This window comes from Acanthochromis polyacanthus, chromosome 6 (genome assembly GCF_021347895.1).
Source record: "Acanthochromis polyacanthus isolate Apoly-LR-REF ecotype Palm Island chromosome 6, KAUST_Apoly_ChrSc, whole genome shotgun sequence".
NCBI classification, from domain to species: domain Eukaryota; kingdom Metazoa; phylum Chordata; class Actinopteri; family Pomacentridae; genus Acanthochromis; species Acanthochromis polyacanthus.
The window spans coordinates 1,950,026-1,970,040 of NC_067118.1; the positions used below are offsets into that span (position 1 = coordinate 1,950,026).

General features: G+C 37.8%; 1 protein-coding gene across 3 annotated transcripts in view; it reads left to right on the plus strand.

Moving 5' to 3' along the window:
- Nucleotides 1-20,015, plus strand: part of dnmt3bb.1 (DNA (cytosine-5-)-methyltransferase 3 beta, duplicate b.1) — a 141,139-nt gene that overhangs the window by 104,341 nt on the left and 16,783 nt on the right. For 2 of the 3 annotated variants that reach the window (XM_051950174.1, XM_051950176.1), the window contains exons 3-11: nucleotides 454-604; nucleotides 2,207-2,292; nucleotides 2,375-2,503; nucleotides 4,778-4,921; nucleotides 10,708-10,866; nucleotides 11,946-12,053; nucleotides 16,876-17,017; nucleotides 17,095-17,208; nucleotides 19,897-19,941. In XM_051950174.1, the coding sequence (XP_051806134.1) occupies nucleotides 454-604; nucleotides 2,207-2,292; nucleotides 2,375-2,503; nucleotides 4,778-4,921; nucleotides 10,708-10,866; nucleotides 11,946-12,053; nucleotides 16,876-17,017; nucleotides 17,095-17,208; nucleotides 19,897-19,941 (1,078 nt within the window). The remainder of the gene's footprint in view (nucleotides 1-453; nucleotides 605-2,206; nucleotides 2,293-2,374; nucleotides 2,504-4,777; nucleotides 4,922-10,707; nucleotides 10,867-11,945; nucleotides 12,054-16,875; nucleotides 17,018-17,094; nucleotides 17,209-19,896; nucleotides 19,942-20,015) is intronic. The other variant, XM_051950175.1, reaches the window with a different exon arrangement.

A 20,015-nucleotide genomic window follows, 5' to 3' on the forward strand; every position in this document is an offset into this window, starting at 1 on the left:
ACGGCATTTCCTGTGTCATGGTGAATCGTTGAAATTCCGCCAATCATTATTTCCTGAGACTTTTGATAACTTGACACCATTTGATCACCCATGCCTGGTGTCCATCCTGGACAAATTTGAGCTCTGTTGGGGTTACCCTGTTTGATTTTATAGCTTTTGAAAAATTGCAAAAATTGATCGTCTACCAGACTTCATAGCTGTAGGCGACACGTCCTGTTTGAAATTCATACCTATGCAAATCTATAAAATATGACATTTTTTGCCGGTCCTGTTGTGTGTGTGAATTTTTCTGTGTTTTCAAGTAATTTTAGGCCTTCAAAATCGCGAATAAAAAGAAGAAACCCACGGATTTCAAAGCTTTGGTGCACACCTTTGGTGCTCAGACCCTGATGAACTGGTAATTTTGGAACTTCTGAACATCTAAATTCAAACTTGTTTTCCCTCCATCTTCAGGCGGCGGTAAACGGAGACACGCCTCCAGTTGAGGGCCTATCAGAGAACGACAGCGGCGTGGAGCTGACCAATGAGAACAGCCCTCTGACGGCGGCCGAACCTCCCTCCCCCTTCAGCCCCAAACAGAACGGAGATGCTGCCTCACCCCAAGGTAACACCCAAACTAACTCATCCCTAAAAAACACTCACACTAACTCACCCCTAAAAAACACTCACACTAACTCACCCCTAAAAAACACTCACACCAACTCATCCCAAGGTACCACTCATCAGTGTGCAGCATTTCTGTATGTAGATAACTTCTTATTCGTCTCAGGGCCCTTGTTTCTGACATCACCTGAAACACAGTCACTAGTTTTGGAACCAAACGCTCCTCCAGATCCCAAAATCAACCTGTCAACCTTTTTAAGATCTCTTCCTACTTTTCCCTTGATCCAGGCATCCATGAACCAAAAAGTTCAATACTTCCTGGATTTATCCTTGTTTCCTGTGTTTCGTGTCTCTGATCTACAGCAGCGTTTCAAAATTAAAGCTGCAACCTTTAATTCATTAGTTACAGGGATCCATTATTGACACTGATATTTGGCAGTTTTATTATTACTCTGCCAAGGAGGCGGAGCCTCAGCGGAGTTATGTGCCGATCGATGTACGTTTGTCTGTTTGTCTGTCTGTTCGTAACATTCCTCAAAAACAGACTAACGGATTTGTAGGAAATTTTCAGTGAAGCTCAGAAATGACACAAGGAGCAGGTGATAATATTTTGGCAGTGATGCAGCTTATAGTCTGGATCCATGGATTTGTTCAGGATTTCAACCGTCTGAAATGATGCAACGACTGAGCAGCCTTGGTGGAGGACTGCGCTCTCTGACTGCTTTTCTAGTTGGTATTGTTGTTTTTATTGGCCAGTTTTCACATAATAAAGAAATACGTTCCTGTAGATGTGATGCAGCCTCCTCTCTTTCTGCAGTCACTCTGTAGTCTCAAACAAAGCCCCGCCCACAGCTCCATCTGATTGGATGTCATGACAGTCAATCACAACTGTTGTTTACACAGAGAGACACATGAGCACATTTGTACCAAGAAAAGCACTCAGAGAGCTCAGTACTCCACCAGGGCTGCTCAGTCGTATCATTTCCCATGATGAGATCTTTAATTTAATCCGCGTTATGTATGGACACTGAATCACATGACCTACATATGTAGCGGGCGGTAGGAATTGATGGTACTCAGAAACCCCCCACAATTTAATCAGTTGCTCCTTGTATCATTTCTGATGGATTAATCCTGATAAGTCCTCAGCGGTGGATTTGTAGTAGGATCACAATCATGTGATCGACAGCAGGCAGCTGATGTAGCGTTCATTTGTTGTCATGGTTACAGTGATGCCATGTCGGTATCTCACACTGATACAAAAATCTTTAACAAATCCGTGGATCCAGACTATAAGCTGCATCACTGCCAAAATGGATTCACTTGGTTCTTGTGTCATTTCTGGCCCTCCCTCAAAATTTCATCCAAATCTGTCAGTTTGTTTTTGAGTAATGCTACTAACAGACAGACAGACAAACGTAGGCCGATTGTCACATAACTCCACCGTTCCTTGGTGGACTAATAATGGTTGAATTTAACTCATGGGACTCTTGTGTTGTAAAGAGACAAAGCAGCAGAAACTGTCCGTCTGTCCTGCTGCAACATCTCCAGTTTCTCTCCGGCCATCTGTCCGACCGTCTGTCCACATCTTCTCGTTTCTCAGACGATAATCGGTGTTCGAGTGGAAGCAGGAAGAGGAGCAAGAACGGATCATCGGAGGATCACGGCAGCTGGGACTCCTGCAGCGAGGTACGGCCGCCAGCGCTCCGAAAACACGTTAATAAGTCATGGAAATGAGCTGACCTTTAATCTGCCGGCCGTGTGTTTGCAGAAGTCTTCGGGGTCGTCTCAGCTGGGTTTAAGGAAGCGACCGCAGCCCAGAACCATCTTCCAGGCCGGACTGACGGCGCACAGCAAGCCCCGAAGACAGAACCGCAAGCAGGAGCAGAACACGATGCAGGTCAGCTCACCTGAACAAGCAGGCAGTGATTACAAACCACACAGTTTCCATCCGACTGCATGCAGGAACATTCTGCTTTTTAGTTTCTTCAGTGTTTGCTTGGTTTTGCTTCACCAAACCTTAAAAACATCTCAGTGACCAGGATAAACACAAACATAACTTTCGACTCATCTCTTTTTTTGCGATTCAGTGGAAAAGTTCAGTGAGTTCAGCTTTGAGAAGCCTGTGACTCAGAGGAAATGTGTCCACACTGACCGCATCCAGGCTGTAAAAACACAAAAATCATTCCTGTTTACTGTCTTGTCTTTGGTTCGGCACTTTTTTCAGTTTCTCCACATTTTCTCATCCGTCTTTTTTGCATCTGCTTCCTCTTATTTCTCATAGATCCCTTTTTTGTGTCTCTTCTTGGTCATTTTGTGTCTCTTTCTGGCTATTTTGTGTCTCTTTCTGGTCATTTTCCTTGTTTGTAGTCACTTCGCATCTTTTTCTTGTTGTTTTGTGTCTGTTAGTGGTCATTTTGTGTCTCTTTGTTTGGTCATCTTGCATTTGTTTGTGGTTGTTTTGTCTGGTCATTTTGCATCTGTCATTGTTTTGTGTCTGTGGTTGTTTAGTTCTATTTGTGGTTGTTTTGTGTTTCTTTCTGTTCATTTTGTGTTTCTTTCTGGCCATTTTCCATCTGTTTCTGGTAATGTTGTTCATGTCTTTGTGGTTGTTGTGCGTCTCTTTTTGGTCATTTTCCATCTGCTTACAGGCATTTTGTTTGTTTTCCATCTTTTAATAGTCATTTTGCGTCTCTGAGGTTGTTTTGTGTATTTTTATGGCCATTTTTCATCTGTTTGTAGTCATTTTACATCTTTTTGTGGTTATTTTGTGTCTGTTTGTGATCATTTCGTGTGTCTTTTTGTGATCAATTTGTGTGTCTCTGGTCATTGTCCACCTGTTTCTGGTAATTGTGCATCTCTTTGTGGTTGTTTTATGTCTCTTTTAGGTTATTTTTCATCTGTTTGTAGTCATTTTGCATCTTTTTGTGCTTGTTTTGTGCATCTTTTAGTTTTTTTTCCATGTGTTTTTAGGCATTTTGTGTGTTTTTTGTGATCATTTTGTGTCTATTTTTGGTCATTTTGCATTCGTTTGTTGTTGTTTTGCATCTCTTTGTGGTCATTTTGTGTCTCTTTCTGTTTATTTTGTGTCTCTTTCTGACCATTTTCCATCTGTTTGTGGTCATTTTCCATTTTTTTGTGGTTGTTTTGTGTCTTGTTGTGATCATTTTGTGTGTCTTTTTGGTCATTCTGCATTCTTTTGTGGTCATTTTGTGTCTTTTTCTGATCATTTTGTGTTTCTTTCTGGTCATTTTTCATTTTTCTGTGGTTGTTTTGTGTCTATTTTAGGTTTTTTCCATGTGTTTTTAGGCATTTTGTGTCTCTTTCTGGCCATTTTCCATCTGTTTGTGGTGATTTTGCATCTTTGCGTCGTTGTTTTGTGTCTTTGTAGTTGTTTTGTGTCTCTTTCTGGTCATTTTCCATCTTTTTGTGGTTGTTTTGTGTCTTCTTGTGATCATTTTGTGTGTCTTTTTGGTCGTTCTGCATTCTTTTGTGGTCATTTTGCGTCCGTTAAACAGGACACACTCTTTTGCTGTTTTGTACTTAAACCTGCCGTGTCGAACCTAAAATGTGCACAAAAAAATGCTTGTTTTGTCAGTCAAATGCAAACAGGTTTCATTTTATATTGAACATGAGAAAGAAAAGCATGAAATCGTCAAACTGAAGAAGACGATTTTGCTTGAAAGCAGAGTTAATTCCTCCAGCTGGCTGGTTTTGTCTGTGAATTTTCTTTTTTTTACATTAATAGGCAACAGAAAAGCTGCAGTGCTGCGTGTATGACACCAAACAATCACCACTTTCCATAAATTCTACTGTGATAAGCAACTTTTCAATCTTACAAAGCAGCAATATTTATCCTTTGATTTAAAGCTCAACTGTTTCTTCACACTCTGGGATTAAATCAGAGTTGAATTGCAGATAAAAATACTTGGATGTAACTCACATCCACACAGGGACATAAATTCCTGTGAGCTGACACCGCTGCAGTGATTCATGGTGGTGATGGGCTTTGAGCAACGGAGATAAGATCTGTTTTGGTAACAGTCGGTTCCAGGTGAAGAACGTTTAAGCAAGCACACTTAAAAACACATTCAGCGTCAACTTGAGGGAGGGAAGCAACAGCTGGCTGTTGGTGTTTTGATGTTTCAGCCTCTTTTGTTTCCTCTTGTCGCAGTGTTCTGGAGCTCCTCGGGGACCCGCCGTCGTGTCCGAAGGCGTCCCCGAGGTTCCTCGTCTGGAGCTGATGGAGCAGGATTCCAAAGACTCGGCCCAGAGCACCAGCACCTCGTCCAGCTCTGAGATCCAGCCAGAATACAGCGTAAGTCATTTATGGAGATTCATTTATGGAGGAGAAAGTTAAGAGCCTGAAAAACAGGACGAGGCTCACTGAGGCAGATATTAAACCTGGAAGGTCTTCAAAGAAACGTGAGACGTCTGCAGCTGCTGAATGTTTCAACTGAGAGTTTGATCAAAGTGTGTTTTCACGTGGAAATGTGGAAACAAACAGTCAGAACTCGAGACAGTAAGACTAAAAGATGCAAACAGGAAGTTAACAGTCTGGCCTTGGTCTCGGTGCAGCGCTGCTCTGCTCCCAGTGCTCCTGCCATGCTTGAAATGCTCCCAGAAAATCCACTTCTTTAAGCAGTGACACCTAAACCATAAAAAAAAACAGGGAAATCCTTAACTTCACTTTCATTTTGGGGAAGAAGAACAATTTAGGAGGCACGTAAGTTAGTTGGGGAGTTACGTTTGAGTTGACATTCGACAATTTAGGTCGTTTTCGTGATACCTTTTCCCTCAGATGCCTCCAGATGTAACAGTAGAAGTCAGAATTCACACTGCATTTGAATGCTGTAAAAGGAAAACCATGAGCAGAGCGTCCGACTCGATGCACCTTTTTCAGGCTTGGAGACTGTTATCTGCTCTGTTTAAACGCTGCTTTCAGTTCAGCTGAAAGTCCCTGAACTTTTGCCATGTGACTGTAGCTCACAGCTGAGTGGATAAAGGGTTTTCAGTTGCACCGATGAACACAAAAAGCTCAAAATACTGAGAGACAAAATGACGAAACAGGACACAAAATCTCAAAAATAAAACAAAAAATACCACAGATGAGTCAAAGGTTGGCTGAATTTTCATCATGTGACCGTTCCTCACAACTGAGTCAATGAAGTTTTTTCAGTTTCACCGAGGAGCGCAAAACTTAAAATTTTTTACACAATGGGATTACTGCCAGTGATTTCTTTTTAGCACGTTTTTTTATTTATTTTGACAAAATATTTCAATTTTTAACTTTGATCTGGTTGTTTTTCCAGACAAAACCCTGTGATTAGTTCAAAGACCATCAGAAAGTAGGAAATTCAACGTTTCAGCTCCTTTTTTAAAAGATCTCACTGATAAATTGCAAAATTTTGGTGAGTTTTGGGCCTTCAGAGGGTTAAATTTTTCTCCAGAAAGATAACGAGCAATGAATAAATCATGCTGCCATTCGTATTTGTTATTTTTAACAGTACATGTTTACATGATTGTGCAGCTTCTGGAGGTTTGATATTTTTCAAACTACACAATAAAAGTCCAGAAGTGAAGTTACAGGCGTCAGATGATTACCCTGAAAGCAGCTTTGAGTCACAATGAAATGATCGAGAAAAAAGAAAAGAAAGAGAGATGGAATATTTAAAAAGAGGAAGTGGATTTGAATTTCTTAAAATACAAAATAAAAGTCTGGAACTGAAATTACAGACATCAGATTAATACTTTGAAAGCAGCTTTGATGAGATGAAAAGAATTAAGATAAACAAAGAGAAATAGAGCAGAACAGCAGGAAAGATGGAATATTTAAAAACAGGAAGTGGAGGTTTGCGCTTTGTCAAATACAAAATAAAAGTCTGGATCTGAAGTTAAAGATGTCAGATTTTTTTTTTAAAGCAGCCTCCAGAAAAGAAGATAAGCTCAGAACACAGAGAAGCAGACCCAGACGGTGTGGAGAAGACACAGAGTCTTTTAAAAAGAGGAAGTGGAGTTTTTTCCAGAGAAACTCGGAGGGTAACTCCCTGAACTCGTCCACCTGGCCTTGTGTTGGTGCAGGTGGTCACACAAACACTCCGTCTGTTTGCTCTGCATCAATACGTTCATTTATTCAGGCTGTTTACATCTGCACACGTCCTACATGTGCTTTTGTGTTTTCACAAAGAGCGAATCAGCCGTCTGACTCCCTCACAAAGACCGATGGGTTTCCGTCTGAAGGAGCTGCTGGGATTTATCTGCAAGTCTGAGAGAGAAAACAATACATCAGATCAAGAGATCACAGTAAACAGTGTGCTTTGAGACACATGAGCATGAAGCCAACATGGACAAAAACACTTTGCATTTTTAAAAAAAAACTGCCAAAATGACCCCATTTATCAGAAGTAAATGCTGTAAAAACACACAGACTACTTGAACCTATCAGCCTAAAACTGTGTTATTTCATCAAAATCACTACATTCTGCAGATCTTATACAAAATATTGCTAAAAATAAACAGCTTCTTTGTAACCACATTCTTTAAAAACTGAAAATTGAGCCATCATTGACTCAGCTGCCACCAACAATCACATCAAAATAATTCAGACTTTTTTGCATAATAAATTGCAAAACACAAAATCAAATTCAACTTTTGTTTCTTGCTTTATGAAGACTTCCTACATTTAGTTTTTTCCTACATTTTCTGGTTATTATCCATCTGTTTGTAGTCATTTTACATCTCTTTGTGGACGTTTTGTGTCCCTTTCTGGTCATTTTTTCATCTCTTAACAGCCATTTTCCATCTTTTGTGGCTGTTTTGTGTCTATTTCTGGTCATTTTGTATCTCTTTATAGTCATTTTGCATCTTTTTGTTGTTGTTTTGTGTTTTTGTGTGGTTGTTTTGTGTCTATATCTGTTCATTTTGTGTCTCTCTGGCCATTTTCCATGTGTTTGGAGTCTCTTTTCATCTCTTTCTGGTTATTTTGCATCTGTTCATGATCTTTTTGTCGCTCTTTCTGGTCATTTTTTGTCTCTTTCTGGACATTTAACATCTTTTTGTCGTTATTTTGCATCTGTTTGTGGTTGTTCTGTGTCTATTTCTGTTCATTTTGTGTCTGTCCGGCCATTTACCGTCTGTTTGGAGTCTTTTTATTTCACTCTGTGGTTGTTTTGCATCTGTTTGTAGTCATTTTGCACTTCCTTTGTGGTTGTTTAGTGTCTTTTTCTGCCCATTTTCCACCTGTTTAGTCATTTTGTGTCTGTTTGTGTTCATTTAGCGTCTATTTGTAGTTATTTAGTTTAATCTGTTTGGAGTCATTCCCCATCTCTTAGTGATCTTTTTGAATGTCTCTGTACTAATCTTGTGTCAAACTGTGCATCTCTTCATTATTGTTTTCTAGAGATAGACCGATATGGGTTTTTCAGGACCGATACCGATACCGATTATTAGTAGTTAGAGGAGGCCGATAACCGATATTTGGAGCCGATATTCATTTGCAGTAAAAGTGTAAAAATTGGCGTAAAAAATTGAATAATGCAAACACTGAACTTCATTGAAATGCCTAAAGCATGTTTATTGAATCACACAAATAGAAAATAATAGCTCTAGAAGTGCCTGAATTTCCTAGACTCAGAAACATCTCTTATAAAGTTGAATAAAAGGTTAAATAAATAGCTCTCTGAAATTTTTCCACAGAAAATACAGTAAAATTTAAATATAACTACAATGACTTGTCTTTAAGTTCAAACACAACAAAAATACAGGGAGTTCTCAGGCTCAGCAGCACCTCTTGTAAAGTTAAATAAAAACTTAAATAATAGCTCCCTGAATTATTTTCACAGTAAATAAAGTAAATTTCAATACAACTGAAATGACTTATCTTTTTTTAAAAACTTCAAACAAAAACAAAAAGTGCAGGAGTTCTCAGGCTCAGCATTATCTCTAGTAAATGCAAATAAAAACTTAAATAATAGCTCCCTGAATTTTTTCACAATAAAGTAAAAGTTCAATATAACTGAAATAATTTAACTTTGTTTTAACTTCAAACAAAAAGTGCAGGAGTTCTCAGGCTCAGCAGTATCTCTAGTAAATGTAAATAAAAACTTGCTTCCAGAGATTTTATAAAGTAATATCATTTCTGAATTTTACTCTCTCATCTTCCCGTTCATTTTCAGATCATAGGACCAGAAAGCTCATAGCAACGTTAGTAGTGATGAGTTGTAGAGTTTTTCACGTGACTTTAACTACATACTATTCTCCACATTACATACCGTGATTTCCAGACTATTGAGCGCACCTGAACATAAGGATCCGAATATTCAGATCTCAAAATAAATATGTGCTGTAGCTCTGTTTACTTCTTTGACTGACAGATCGATTGCCTTTAACTTAAAAGCTAAATCATATGCATTTCTTCGTGTGTTTTCCATGATGAGGGTGTGTGCATGAAGCGCAAAGTGACTGATCTGAAGAATTCAGTGTGAGTGCGTTTGATTTAATTCGAACAGTTTCATTGGTCCACTGTGACCGGTTCGGTAATTTCATTCTGACAAGGATAAACGTATTGACGGCATGAAGCTGGCCCGTAGAAATCTATACATTAGCCACATCGTTGTATAAGCTGTAGGGTTCGAAGTGTGAGAAAAAGCAACGGCTTACTGTCCGGAAAGTACGGTGTATTTTTCCCATTGCTAATACATAGTCTGCAGAGCGTTTAGAGCCAGATCGACGAACTAATTTTATGGTAAAAGCTAAGCAGCCTCCACCTTAGCGCTCCCTAAAACAAGTGAACTGAGTTTTTTATGCACTCTCTCTTAATCACACACACATGCTTTTCTATCATGGACTGTTTCCATCTCGATATTATCAGCAGTCTTCAGCTGCAGTCAATTCCAGCCATTTTCAGTACAAAAAATCGCTAATATTCTATTTGTAAATAAAAATATGACGAGAAATACAGGGAATATTGGACGGGCATCGCGAGGTGCATTTCCTTGAAAACGACCGATTTTTTACCGACTTCAAGACATGTTTTGGACAAAATAGTTTACTGGCTTGTGTCGTCTGGATGTCCAAGGTTGGATTATGGCCGTTTTTTGTGGAATATTTTCATCTGTGTGTAATAATAAACCCGGAAATGTGAGTCGCGCTGTGTACGTTGAAGCCGTGTATAGAGAACGGATGGATGGATATTTGTTGTTTGTCGGACAAATGTGTTTATATTATATTATCACATCTGAAAGTGGTTTATACCAGCGGATTCATGAGAATCTAAGCTTTCCATCGGCGTATAGTGTTTGTATAATCGCGTTTGCAGTTTCAGACGTTTAGCAAATTGCTTATGCAGATCTCAAAGTGTACCGCGGGGAGAACATTGAAGCGCAACTGAAGCGCAACGGGTTAAATAATTCACAGACATGTTGGGACGTAATACGAGTTAGCAGAGCTGCCGCTAAGGTTTACTCTGCTCTTACGCTATTCTGCTGCTCACTGCAACGTTAGTAGTAGTTGTGAGATGCAGAGTACTGGGATGTTTATTACAATTTCTGAAGAGCTTTCTGCATTTACCTTTGACACGTGTTTTCTGTCCGGAGCTTCTCACACAAGAAAACTTTTCCTCTCACTCTCCAGTTTGTGAGGACAGCTTCTTCTTCGGAGGCTCTGCCTCTGCCGCTTAACCAATCAGAGGACGGGGTGAATAGTGCAGGAGACAGCAGGCAGGAGAAAGAGAGGCGCGGCTGCATCTGAGCCGAAATAACCCAGTTTTAACTTGATTTCTTCATATCGGATTAAAAAAAGGCCGATGCCGATATACGTCAAATTTCCAAATATCGGTGCCGATAATCGGCCCGACCGATAATTGGTCGATCTCTATTGTTTTCTTCCTGTAGTCATTTTGTGTTTCTTTATGGCCTTTTCTGTGTCTTTCTAGTCATTTTTCTGGTGTTTATTCTCAGTCTCTTGTGTTCCTGAGTCTCAAAGACAAATCGTCTCTACATTCGGTCACATTGAATCAAATTTTTCTTTCTTCTCTACATTTTAGCCCTTCAGAGATGACGAGTGAATCGGTTTGACAGACTCTCCTCTTCCTGTTTCTGTTTCCAGGACAACAAGGGTTTTGGAATCGGCGAGCTGGTTTGGGGGAAGATCAAAGGTTTCTCCTGGTGGCCGGGCATCGTGGTGACGTGGAGGGCAACCGGCAAGCGGCAGGCGAGCCACGGCATGAGGTGGCTGCAGTGGTTCGGAGACGGCAAGTTCTCCGAGGTGAGGAGGACCGAGAACACTGGAAAAAATGCTCCTCTCAAAACAAGAACAAACAACTTATTTCAAGGAACTTTTCCCTTGAAATAAGTAAAAAATCTGCCAATAGAACAAGTGAAAATGTCTTGATGAGATGTCTTGGAGTAAGATATGATACTTATAATACTGAGATCTTAAAATTAGCTGGGAAACGTATTTTCAGCTCTACTTAAGAGGATTGTCACGCTAAGGTGTCTTAAAATAAGCCAGATATGCTAAAAAATAATCATTTTTCACTCAGAAATCATTTTTTGCTTTAATGCAACCTCGTAATTTGAGATGTATTAACCCTCCTGCTGTTTTCATTTACGGGCACGAAAAAATAATGTTTCTAAAAGTTTAGCTAAAAATTTCCTAAATTTCTGAAAATTTGCAAAACCTTCAGGAAGAAAATTCCAATAACTTGTCTTAAAAGTTTTTTTTTCAATCCCCAAATTTGGCCAGAAAATTCTTGTAAATATTTTCAAAAAATGAGTAAAAATCTCCCTAAAAATTCCTAAAAATATCTGAAGTGATTCCATATGTATCAGTAAAACTTTTAATATTTTTTTAAAGAACATTCACATAAAAATCAACCAAAATCCAGCGAATTTCGCTGGATTTTGGTTGATTTTTATGTGAATGTTCTTTAAGAAACATTTTTAACATTTCTTTTTTTCCACCAAAATATTGAAAATGTGGACATCAGAAGTTTCACTGTGAAAATGTTTTTTTTTTTCACGTTTCCAAACTTTAAAACGGGTCAATTTGACCCACAGGACGACACAAAGGTTAAACTTATTTTGAGTTTTCTTGTAAAATTAAACTCAAAACAAGATACTTTCAAGATTGTTTGACTCAACAACATATTTAAGATCCGTTGTCTGAAAACAAGTCCCTCCATCTCGCTGAAATGTCACTTGTGAGTAGAATTTATTTTAATTCGAGTAGGATGAGACATTCTGACTAAAAACAAGACAAACAGACTTGGTCAGATTTTGGGTTTTCCAGGAATGACGTTTTAAGGTCTCGTTCTTCGTTTGACACCGTGCTCTCCTCTCCAGGTTTCAGCCGACAAACTGGACTCCATCACCGCTTTCTCCAAGCTCTTCAACCAGGCGTCCTACACCAAGCTGGCCTCGTACCGCAGCGCCGTCTTCCAGGCCCTGGAGGTGAGCTTTAGAGTTCAGCAGGTTCAACGTTCTGTAGACCTCAGAGTGTTTTCAAAGGTCCAGCTCTGCTCATGAGCTCAGACTGACGAGTTTCACGTTTCTCACAGTGTTAGTGTCGATGCATTCACTGTTCGTCCTCAAAAGTGAACTTCTCAGACAGATGGACAAACATTTTGAGCTTGTAGGCCTGGTTTCCACAGAGAAACGACTCCTTAAGCTTATTAAACTGCAATTGTGAGTATTTTTGATGAGATTTGTGCTGCATTTTTAATCATTTTGTGACATTTTAGACAGATTTTGAGTCATTTTGAAAAAAATTGGAATACTTTTTGACAAGATTTTGACTGATTTTGATAAAATTCTAGTTATTTTTGAACTAATGTGAGTAGTTTTTGACAAATTTGGAGCTTCAGTGCATCCTACCCTCTAACGCTACATTTACCCTCTAACGCTACATTTACCCTCTAACACTACATTTACCCTCTAACACTACATTTACCCTCTGAAACTACATTTACCCTCTGACACTACATTTACCCTCTGACACTACATTTATCCTCTAACGCTACATTTACCCTCTAACACTACATTTATCCTCTAACACTACATTTACCCTCTAATACTACATTTATCCTCTAACACTACATTTACCCTCTGACACTACATTTACCCTCTGACACTACATTTACCCTCTAACACTACATTTACCCTCTAATACTACATTTACCCTCTGACACTACATTTACCCTCTAACACTACATTTACCCTCTAATACTACATTTACCCTCTGACACTACATTTACCCTCTAACACTACATTTATCCTCCAACACTACATTTACCCTCTGACACTACATTTACCCTCTAACACTACATTTACCCTCTGACACTACATTTACCCTCTGACACTAACATTTACCCTCTGACACTACATTTACCCTCTAACACTACATTTACCCTCTGACACTACATTTACCCTCTAACACTACATTTACCCTCTGACACTACATTTACCCTCTACACTACATTTACCCTCTGGAAACTACATTTACCCTCTAACACTACATTTACCTCTGACACTACATTTATCCTCTAACACTACATTACCCTCTAACACTACATTTACCCTCTGACACTACATTTATCCTCTAACACTACATTTACCCTCTAACACTACATTTACCCTCTGACACTACATTTATCCTCTGACACTACATTTACCCTCTGACACTACATTTACCCTCTGACACTACATTTACCTCTGACACTACATTTACCCTCTGACACTACATTTCACCCTCTAGACACTACATTTACCCTCTGACACTACATTTACCCTCTAACACTACATTTACCCTCTAACACTACATTTACCCTCTGACACTACATTTACCCTCTAACACTACATTACCCTCTGACACTACATTTACCCTCTAACACTACATTTACCCTCTGACACTACATTTACCCTCTACACTACTTACCTCTAACACTACATTACCCTCTGACACTACATTTACCCTCTAACACTACATTTACCCTCTGACACTACATTTACCCTCTGACACTACATTTACCCTCTAACACTACATTACCCTCTAACACTACATTTACCCTCTGACACTACATTTACCCTCTAACACTACATTTACCCTCTGACACTACATTTACCCTCTAACGCTACATTATCCTCTAACGCTACATTTACCCTCTAGTACTACATTTACCCTCTAACGCTACATTTATCCTCTAACACTACATTTACCCTCTAGTACTACATTTACCCTCTAACGCTACTTTTATCCTCTAACACTGCATTTATCCTCTAACGCTACATTTACCCTCTACCGCTACATTTACCCTCTGACACTACATTTATCCTCTGACACTACATTTACCCTCTAATACTACATTTACCCTCTGACACTACATTTACCCTCTGACACTACATTTACCCTCTGACACTACATTTATCCTCTGACACTACATTTACCCTCTGACACTACATTTACCCTCTAACACTACATTTACCCTCTGACACTACATTTACCCTCTAACACTACATTTACCCTCTGACACTACATTTATCCTCTAACACTACATTTACCCTCTGACACTACATTTACCCTCTAACACTACATTTACCCTCTAACGCTACATTTATCCTCTAACGCTACATTTACCCTCTAGTACTACATTTACCCTCTAACGCTACATTTATCCTCTAACACTACATTTACCCTCTAGTACTACATTTACCCTCTAACGCTACTTTTATTCTCTAACACTACATTTATCCTCTAACGCTACATTTACCCTCTACCGCTACATTTACCCTCTAACACTACATTTATCCTCTGACACTACATTTACCCTCTAATACTACATTTACCCTCTAACACTACATTTACCCTCTAACGCTACATTTACCCTCTAAGGCTACATTTACCGTCTAACGCTACATTTACCCTCTAAAGCTACATTTACCCTCTAAAGCTACATTTATCCTCTGAAGCTACATTTACCCTCTAACGCTACATTTACCCTCTAACGCTACATTTACCCTCTAAAGCTACATTTACCATCTAACACTACATTTACCTTCTAACGCTACATTTACCCTCTAGCACTACATTTAACTTCTAACACTACATTTACCCTCTAAAGCTACATTTACCCTCTAATGCTACATTTACCCTCTAACGCTACATTTACCTTCTAACACTACATTTACCTTCTAACGCTACATTTACCCTCTAACACTACATTTAACTTCTAACACTACATTTACCCTCCAACGCTACATTTATCCTCTAACACTACATTAAGATAGTTTCAGATCTAGCTAATTGCTCTGGTTTTCGTAACTTTATTGTACTTTAAGTGTGTTTTAACAGGATAATGGAGTCAGATTGGGACTCAGTGTCATCCGATACTAAATATTAAATGACTCGGATCAGACTAGGAACATTTTTGTATTTACTCTTTTAAAAGACAGCTAGTAGTAGAAGTGTGAGTGATCTGTCAGCGGCTGTAAAAACACAACGAGTCTTTTTGCCAGCGACTGGACGGTTCACTGGAAGTCCATGACGGCATGTTTCTGACAGGATTCCTCGTCCTACCTGTAGCATCTCAGCCCGTCAATTAGTCGGAGGAAGAATGAGGAAACATTCCTGCAGTTAGACACGAAATAACACGGAGGTGGAGGAGCTGGCAGCAGTTCACCAGATAATCTGTCATAAATCTTGGAGACGTTCGGTCTGTTTTTACTGGAATCAATCAGAGAAAATGTCTGAAGACTTCAGGAAATTCCCCAACAGACGACGAATACCACTGACGCGTAAAAGACTCAGTTAGTCAAGGTGTGAGAAAGGAAACAAACGTCTGATAGAACAGACAGGAAGTAGTAAAAACTCAGCGCCTTGATTTACTGAAGTCATTTAGAATCATTTTGATGAACTGATGATGTAATACGATAATCTTTTATTAAGCCTATGGTGGAGAAATTTGCATTGTTACAGCAGCAAAGAAGGAGGAGATATTGAAATAAAAAGAAACTAAAAGTACCAGTTCAGACTCTCCAAATTCCTCTGGAGGGAAATGAAAACGTTACACACGTTAAAGGAATTACACAGATTCTTTCAGGACAAATTTCAAATCATTTTTGAACTAATTGATGCCATTTTTGACAAGATTTGTGTCGTTTTGGACTGATTTTGTGTCACGTTTGACAAGATTTTGGATAATTTTTAGAATATTTTTGTCATTTTGGAATAAAATGAGTAGTTTTTAACAAGATTTGTGTAATTTTGAGGAAATTTGAATGATTTTGGACTAATTAGAAATACCTTTTGATGAGATTTGTGATATTTTAGACAAATTTTGAGTCACTTTGGAATAATTTTGAGTATTTTATGACAACATTTGTGTCATTTTGGCAAAAGTTTAGACATTTTTGACTAATCTTGCATTGTTTTAGACACACTCTGTCATTTTAGATATTTTGGATTAATTTGTATCACTTTTGACAAGATTTTGATTTATTTTGGTAAAGTTTTAGTCATTTTGGACTATTTTTGAGTATTTTTGACAAGGTTTGTGCCATTTTGTGACAATTGTAGTCATTTTGGACTAATATGTGTTTTTTTATAAAAGATTTGAGTCATTTTGGGCAAACTTAGCCATTATGGACTCATTTTAAGAATTTTTGAATCATTTATTGTCATTTTGAACAAATAGTGCTTTATTGTGGACACACTGAGTCCTTTTAGACATTTGTTAAAGCATTTTGGATCAGTTTTAGTCGTTTTGAACGAATGTTGAATGTTTTTGACAAGATTTGACGCATTTTCTACAGATTTTATTTTGAACAAGGACTGTTTTGGATTGATTTTGAGTAAATTTTGTTATGTTTTGTGTCATTTTGAGAAAAGTTTGGTCCTTATGGACTAATTTACAGTGTTTGGAGTCATTTTGTACACATTTTGCATTATTTCGGACAGACTGAGTCATTTTAGACATTTTTTAAGCATTTTGGACTAATTTTGAATGTTTTTCTACAAGATTTCTAACATTTTAGACAAGTTTTAGTCATTTTGGACAGATTTGTGCATTTTCTGGCAATGTTTTGTGTCAGTTTGGACTAATTTTAAATATTTCAGAATAATTTTGAGTCATTTTGAGCAGTTCTAGTTTAAATTGTCCACATTCCTCTGGATGGAAATAACAGTAACATACATATCAATAACAGAAATGCTGATAGAGAAGTTTTAACGCTGCACAGAAACAGAACCAGATCCTGACTGTCGTTCTCGGTCCTCCAGATGGCCAGCAGCCGGGCAGAGAAGACGTTTCCTCCGTGTGAATCTGACAACCCAGAGGACCAGGTCAAACCCATGCTGGACTGGGCCAACGGAGGCTTCCTGCCCAAAGGAGAGGAGGGCCTCAAACCCACGTACAGCGCCGGTGAGCAGGGCAGCAGAACCACGGTAAAACGCAGCACTAATCCAGCTTTAATCTAACCTGTGGTCGTCTCTGAGCAGACAGCAACCCTCTGGTCCTCGATGTCTCTCCACCCGACTACTTCCCGAGTCCAAAGAGGCCCAGATTGAGTCTGTGTAAGAGCAAGGCGGCGCCGGAGGAGTCCTGCAGCAGAGGTACCGCTCACACTCTGACATTCTACTTCATGTTAAGCATTGGCTCATTTTTCCTCACTGTGGCTCATTTTCACACCAATTTAAAGTCCTGCAGTTCCATGGAAACACAACAATCACAAAGGAAGAGCGAGAAGTCAGAAATGTTTTCTGACAGTATGACACACATAGAATGACACAAAAATGAGGCAAAAATAGCAGGAAAAGACGCAAAAATGACACTAAAAGATGCAAAAATGACCCCCAAAAGCTGCAAAAATGACACTAGAAGATGCAAAATGACCCCAAAAGCTGCAAAAATGACACTAAAATATGCAAAAATGTCACTGAAAGATGCAAAAATGACCCCAAAAGCTGCAAAAATGACACTAGAAGATGCAAAAGTGTCACTGAAAGATGCAAAAATTGCCCAAAAATATGCAAAAATTACACTAAAAGATGCAAAAATGACACTAGAAGATGCAAAAATGTCACTAAATGATGCTAAAATTGCCCAAAAATATGCAAAAATGACCCAAAAATATGCAAAAATGACACTAAAAGATGCAAAAATGTCACTAAATGATGCAATAATGACCCACCAATATGCAAAAATGACACTAAAAGATTCAAAAATGTCTCTGCAATTCAGCTGATTATTGAATTTTTGTCACAAATCTGAGGCACTAAAAGCTCCACAGTTGAACTGAAGAGAATTTGAGCAGAATGATTTTTTTTATAGAATCTAAATTATTTAAACAGTTTACTGGTTCAGATTCCTCTGGAGGGAAATAATAATGTTGCACATTTAGTGAAATTGCACAGAATCTTTGAACATGTAAATTTAAGTAATTTTGATAAAATATCACGATTTTAGCCTTAATTTTGGTTGTTTTCAAGGCAATTACAGAAGTAGTTCCTGAACTTTGTATGGAATATCTCTTTATGTTTTGCTTTTTTTTTCTTTTAACAATTTCTGGTTCTGGTGAATGGTTTAGTTCTGGTGATTGTTTTTAAGATAAAGAAGCTTTTCAAACCCAGGTTTTGGCGTTCACAAAATTGCAAAAATGGCACAAAACATTACAAAAATGCCACAAAAAGATGCAAAAATGGCACAAAACATTACAAAAATGCCACAAAAAGATGCAAAAATGGCACAAAACCTTTCCAAAATGCCACAAAAAGATGCAAAAATGGCACAAAACATTACTAAAATGCTACAAAAAGATGCAAAAATGGCACAAAACATTACAAAAATGCCACAAAAAGATGCAAAAATGGCACAAAACATTACAAAAATGCCACAAAAAGATGCAAAAATGGCACAAAACATTACAAAAATGCCACAAAAAGATGCAAAAATGGCACAAAACATTACAAAAATGCCACAAAAAGATGCAAAAATGGCACAAAACATTACAAAAATGCCACAAAAAGATGCAAAAATGGCACAAAACATTACAAAAATGCTACAAAAAGATGCAAAAATGGCACAAAACATTACAAAAATGCCACAAAAGATGCAAAAATGGCACAAAACATTGCAAAAATGCCACAAAAAGATGCAAAAATGGCACAAAACATTACAAAAATGCTACAAAAAGATGCAAAAATTGCACAAAACATTACTAAAATGCTATAAAAAGATGCAAAAATGGCACAAAACATTACAAAAATGCCACAAAAGATGCAAAAATGGCACAAAACATTACTAAAATGCCACAAAAAGATGCAAAAATGGCACAAAACATTACAAAAATGCCACAAAAAGATGCAAAAATGGCACAAAACATTACAAAAATGCTACAAAAAGATGCAAAAATGGCACAAAACATTACAAAAATGCCACAAAAAGATGCAAAAATGGCACAAAACATTGCAAAAATGCCACAAAAAGATGCAAAAATGGCACAAAACATTACAAAAATGCTACAAAAAGATGCAAAAATTGCACAAAACATTACTAAAATGCTATAAAAAGATGCAAAAATGGCACAAAACATTACAAAAATGCCACAAAAAGATGCAAAAATGGCACAAAACATTACAAAAATGCCACAAAAAAATGCAAAAATGGCACAAAACATTACAAAAATGCCACAAAAAGATGCAAAAATGGCACAAAACATTACAAAAATGCTATAAAAAGATGCAAAAATGGCACAAAACATTACAAAAATGCCACAAAAGATGCAAAAATGGCACAAAACATTACAAAAATGCTACAAAAAGATGCAAAAATGGCACAAAACATTACAAAAATGCCACAAAAAGATGCAAAAAATATCCAAACAGATGCAAGAATCAAACTAAAAGATGCAAAAATTACATTAAAAAAATTAAAATTACATTAAAGTTTGCAAGAATGCCACAAAGAAGAGTAAATGACACCAGCTTTACACATTTTGTCACCGAAACACATGAAGTAATTTTGATGAAATGTCACCATTTAAATAATTACATTTCAAATGCAGTGAAATTCATGATTTTGTGATATAATTGAAGTAATAACTGTAAAATTACACATTTTAGCTGCAGAAATGTGTTTTTTAAATCCCTGAAGCTGCTGATGTTTGCAGGGATTTTATGTTTTAAGGTTATAAAACTTTAAAATGACGTGTTTTTGTTATTTTCTAGTCATAAAGTGGAGAACAGTTCTTTAAATTCTGCTAATAAATGAGAAAATACGAGCTTTTTCTGTTTTTCTTTCAGAGCAAATGGTGAATGAAGTTCTGAAGAATAAAAGAAGTATAGAAGGTAAAACAAATGCAGATTAATGAGTGAATTATGAACCCTGTGTGTTATTTTTTGACTTCTTCAGTTGCTGATTT